This window comes from Mauremys reevesii, unplaced genomic scaffold, assembly GCF_016161935.1.
Source record: "Mauremys reevesii isolate NIE-2019 unplaced genomic scaffold, ASM1616193v1 Contig121, whole genome shotgun sequence".
Taxonomy (NCBI): domain Eukaryota; kingdom Metazoa; phylum Chordata; order Testudines; family Geoemydidae; genus Mauremys; species Mauremys reevesii.
The window spans coordinates 27,442-32,716 of record NW_024100740.1 but is presented as its reverse complement, the minus strand read 5'-3'; the positions used below and the strand labels follow the sequence as shown (position 1 = coordinate 32,716).

The window sequence follows — 5,275 nt, the reverse complement described above, 5'->3', positions numbered from 1 at the left end:
AAGTACAGTAGTTATATTTCAACTGATTTATTTTATAATTATATGGTACAAATGAGAAAGTCAACCATTGTTCAGTACTAGTGTGACTGGGACACTTCTGTATTTTTAGGTCTGATTTTTGTAAGCAAGTAGTTTTTAAGTGAGGTGATATTTGGGGGGTCCAGAAGACAAACCAGACTCCTGAAAGGGGAACCCTAGTCTGGAAAGGTTGAGGGCCACTACCTTCGAGGTCTTTCCCTAACAGGTATTCCCGAAGTGCATTCCCTCCTCAGCCTCTCTCTGTCTCAGCTCTTGGCCTGTGCGATGGGGATCCTCGCACTGCCCTGCCTCACCAGGGTGCTGGGGTCTGATCATGACAAGGAAGGCGAAGCACACTCAGAGATGCACTGTGTAAGAAGTAGGTGGTGGTGTTGTGCCGCCAGCCAGCCTGACAGTTACCCTCTAGCTGGGGAGTTTTTGCACAGGCTGCCAGTGCTCCTGTGTCGCTGTGTCGCCACGGCGCAGAAGTAGGTAGCTGCGTCTCCCAGCTGTGATTCTCTGATGTGCAGGGAACTCAGCCGCCTCCCCTTGTCGAGCTCCGCGGTGAGGTTGGGCTCCTTGGTTTGTTTCCCATCGGACACCAGAATCAGCAGGGAGACAGGCTGGCCTCTGGGCAGCTGCCTGAACCACTGCAAATTCCAGAAATTGCTCGCCGTGTAGTGGCAAGAGATGCTGCCGTTCTGCCCTTCCCAAGTGACCGCAGACAGGTTCTGGTGCACCTCGGCCTGGCAGCTCCCCCCTGTGGGCAGAAGAGAAAAGACACGCCCCATAGATGACAGGGCACCTCTCCCCCGTTCACACACTGGCCGGATGCAAAGCCCAGGAGAGTTTCTCTTCATTTCCAGGGGCTTTGCATCTGGTCCACCACTGCTATTTCCCTATATTGCTGTATTCCTAGATAGCCATAATCTGGGGTTAGGGGTTGGGGTTAGGGGGTTAGCCCTAGATTATTGCTGGCTGTGAGATTCCAAAAGGCACAATAATAAGAAACAGCCCTTACCCCAAAGAGTTTACAGATTAAATAGCCAAGCAAAGGGTGGGAGGTGAAACTAAGGCACAGAAAGGGGAAGGAACTCCAGCAGGCCAGAGCTGGGAATTGAACCCAGGAGTCCTGTATCCCCACCCAGTACAGAGAACGGTGCCTGATTAGCAAAGCAAAGGGAGAGTCAGGGAATTAGTCCTTGTGCTCTTATATCCACCATCACGTTCAGCGTCTTCTGTGGCGTTTCCTTCCCCCAGACTTACAGGGAATGTTCACCAGCAGTAGCAGCAGGCGTGGGAACAGCTGCCAGGGTCTCCCCATTGTCCCTCAGCAAAGAAGCTGTATCGCCGGGTGTTCCCCGTTCAGTACAAAAGGTTCAGCCCCCTCGCAGGTAGATTTACTTCTTCCTCTGGGGCAAATTTACCAGCTCCGCCTCCTGAACTAGGAGCCTCTTTGGTACCCACTGGCGGCAGCTCCGGGTAGCCTAACACAGCTGGGAAATGAGTCCCAAGGAGTCACTTCGTAGAACTGCTCTGAGCAAGTGGGTGCTGTGGGTGGGCGGAGCCTGGCTTCCAGACACAGATGGGTTGTGGGGAAGAGCGGGGGCCTCTTTCAAATTCGCATCCTTGCTGGGGCTACACGGCTTTACAGCGCCATGTGAATGGCCCACGGGACTACAGACAGACCTGGCCACAGGGCTTATTATAATAATGGCGCAAAATGCTGAAGAGGAGCCTTTTCCCTCCCCTGAAATGTAACCTGTGACAGGGGATGGGTCACTTGCTGATTCCCTGTTCTGTTCATTTCCTCTGGGGCACCTGGCACTGGGCACTGTTAGTGGACAGGATACTGGGCTAGATGGACCTTTGGACTGACCCGGTATGGCCATTCTTATGTTCTTAAATTGATTTCACGTGTCTGGATGAATAATCCGCAAGTATAAATGTCGCAGGCTACTTCTACACAAGGAAGTGATGTTTCCTGCTGTGTCTTCAATGACAGCGACTTCTTCAAAACGATCTTATATTTGAGTGTTTGGTTATTAGAATGTGGAGGAAGGAAAAATGTCTCTTCTCGTTCTTTGCAGTCTTCATGCTTCATTATCGAGCTCCCTCGCTTTCCTGACCCAGTATCTAAATAGCTAGCTAGATTTCCTGCTGCACCTCTGTCTATGCATCCATTTAGCCACCCTGCCCGCTGCTTTGTCCATCCCTCCCTCTTGCTGCACTATCTGTTGTGCTGACACTCATCTCCGTGGCATGTGAGCGCTGAGAGTAAAATCGTTTCCCACACAGGCCCGAGGGCTCTACAAGTCTTTGCACGCACGCGCACACCCACCTCCCTGACAGGCTGCAGTGGGTTTTGTACTAGTGCAAGTACACGGCTGAGGGCCCAGGCTGGCTGCTGGGGAAGCTGAGCGAGCTGCACCGGTGGGTGGTTTCCAAGGACCCGGTGAAGGAATCTCCCTGTTCCCAGCCACCTGTGATCCTTAATATCATGAGCTGCGGGGAACCGCCTGGGACCTGGTGTGGGGAAAACAGGGCGAGGGAGGCCAGCGGACGTCACGCCCAGGGAGGGGCGGGCGTTTGGCTGGAAGTCCCCTTACAGTGGAGGGCTGGAGATGAGCCAGCAGGAAACAGATGGAGTTTTACAAACTGCACGTGTCTGTTGTGCTCAGTAGAGCTGACAGGAAGAGATGGGACTGGCGTAAACTCAGTTCTTTGCTTGTAAAATACCAAGGGACGCCAAGCTCTTAAATCCTGCCTGAGGGTGAGGGGGGAAGTGTCTGTGTGTGTGATAGAGAGAATAACAAAGACTGGGTACAAAAGGGAGTAATACCTGGCAGGAGAAGGAAGTTCATGGGTGCTGTGGGGTCTGTCAGACCCTGGCAGGACTGGGTCCCTTTGCCGAGAGATCTACGTCTGACACAGGAAATTCTCTGTGTGTGGGATGCATTCGGGGGGACAGGCTGTTTATCTAGGAGTGTGCCGTGTTCTTGTAGCTGTGGTGGTCCCACACTATTGGAGGAACAAGGTGGGTCAGGTCATATCTTTCAGTGGAGCAACTTCTGCTGGTGAGAGACACGCTTCCCAGTGGAGGAAGAGCTCCGTGTAACTGGAAAACTTGTCTCCCCAACAGAAGCTGATCCAATCAAAGATATTATCATCTAAGAGGGTGTATGGATCTCTTTGACTCTGAGATGAAGTGTGTGTGTGTGACTGATGGTGTGGATGCATAGATATCTATATTTCTGAGTGTGTATGATGGGGGATATATATCAGAGAGTGTGCGTGTGTGATTTCAGTGTATAGGTTTCTGACTGTGTGCTAGAATCTATTTGTGCGTGTGAGTCTAGGTGAGGAGAGTGTGTTTGTCTGTGCAAGTGTGTATATGTGTGTGTCTGTGTGAGAGAGAGAGAGAGAACATGTGCGAGTGTGTCCTGTGAGTGGCTGTATGTGAGAATGTCTGAGTGCATGTTACCAGTCTGACAGTGTCTGACCCGAACAACAGAGAAAATCGCATTGGAATGACTGAGTTCCTGTGTTGTCTCCCCAGGGAATGCTTCCCCATCTGCTAGTGTTGTGGGACAAGGAAGCCATTTTTCATATAAAACCACAGATCCAGGCAATTGGGGAAGACAAAAGAGGTGAAAATGTCTATAATTTTCCAGCTGATTCTTCAAGTTTCTTCCTTAAATTACTGACTCCTCTTCTCTTCTCTCCCCTTTATTCTGTTCACATCGCTCCTGTTCCGGTCCGTTCCCGTGTGTTCTCTTCTGTTCCATTTTATTCTTATTGCCTCTCGCCGACTCTGGTCTACTTTCCTTTCTTCTCTTCTGTGCTCATATCCTCTGGTCTGTTCTAACTTCTGCTTGTCTCCTCTCTCGGGTCCGTGTGCCCTGCCCCCACCCAGGGTTTTGTGACGGGCTGCCTGTGATCACCTGGCACTGTGCTTCAGCGCGCACAGAAACACAGCAGAGTCTTCCAGGCGGCTGCTGTTCAGGTACAAGAAGCTGCTTTTGGTTTTGGTGTCCAGGCTCATGGTGAAATTCTCTCGGGTGTCTCTGTGACTAGAGGACAGGAGCGCCAGGAACCGCGGCTGGCCCCCCTGGGGCTGGCGGTACCAATGCACGCTGTACTCAGTGCCCGTGTAGGAGCAGTTGAGCTGGATGGATTCTCCTTCCTTGGCAGCGACCTGGGACGGCTCCTGGGTCACCGTGTATTGGGCCAACGCGCCTGGAGGGAGAAGGTTGGTTTTAGTCCAGGTTTTCTTGCTCAGGAGTGACAGGAAAATACATGCACCTCTGTGCAGACAAAGGAGAAAACAAGCGAACGAAAATCCACCTTTCCCTCTGTACTGTCTGCCTGTCCATCCAGCCACCCTTCCCTCTGCCCATCCTCCCCTCTGCACTGTCCATCTGTCCACCCACGGGCGCCCATCCCCGTGGTATCGGAGCGCCTTTCTTTCAGAAAAGCCATTCCCCAACCGCCTGGAAATCCCAACCCGTGGTTCCCTGCTCAGAGCAGAGCCTCGAATACCTGGAGCCAGCACCAGCAGCAAAGCGGCCAGGCTCATTGTCAGGGACTCAGCCGCAGAATGAAGTGGCTGCAGCTGAACCTGGATGAGATGAAGCTGTGACACCGCTCAGCCTCTAGGGGTGGCCTTCAGGCTGGAAGCAACTCGGTACATTTACCCTGTTCAAGTGGGTGGGGGAGGGAAAGTTTTCCTTCTGAGAGCACTGGGCCTGGTCCTCCACTGGTGCAGATTAATTGGGTTCCATCAGAGTCATTGGGCCGGTTCCCCAGCCGGAGCAAACTGGCCACAGTTCCACTGGAGACCATGGGCAGATCCATAGCTGATGTAAATCAGCGGAGCAGCATTTAAATCCGGGGCAGCTGATCCGGTTTCTAGCAGTTAAGGCTCTGTCCCTATAATTCATGGGTTTCCCTCTATGCTTTGCTCTCCTGGGTTAAGCAATATTTATGTAGCGGGCGCACACCGACATCAAGGAAGCAAAAAGATGGTTATAAGCCACTGGCCGAAGTGGGTAACACGGCGATGCGCCAGCCTGTCTCACTAGCAGGCACAGAAAATTGTATCAGGGATTTAAAAAAATAAAAAGATGAGGGGAAGCGAATGAAAACAGGATTTCAATGAATCGCGGATTGATGCAGCTGAAGGTGGTTGGAGTGGAATGGCCGCTAGGGGGCAGCAGCGGGTGAGGAATATGGGGCGAGGCCTGGTTTTACCCTC

The 5,275-nt window shown here is 52.2% G+C and overlaps 1 gene segment (V, D, J or C); it reads right to left on the bottom strand.

Moving 5' to 3' along the window:
• Positions 1-2,092: 2,092 nt before the first annotated feature.
• Positions 2,093-4,836, bottom strand: LOC120392886. The segment is given in 2 exon segments: positions 2,093-4,257; positions 4,561-4,836. Coding segments are annotated over 2 exon segments (336 nt in total).
• Between the last annotated feature and the right edge of the window lie 439 nt (positions 4,837-5,275).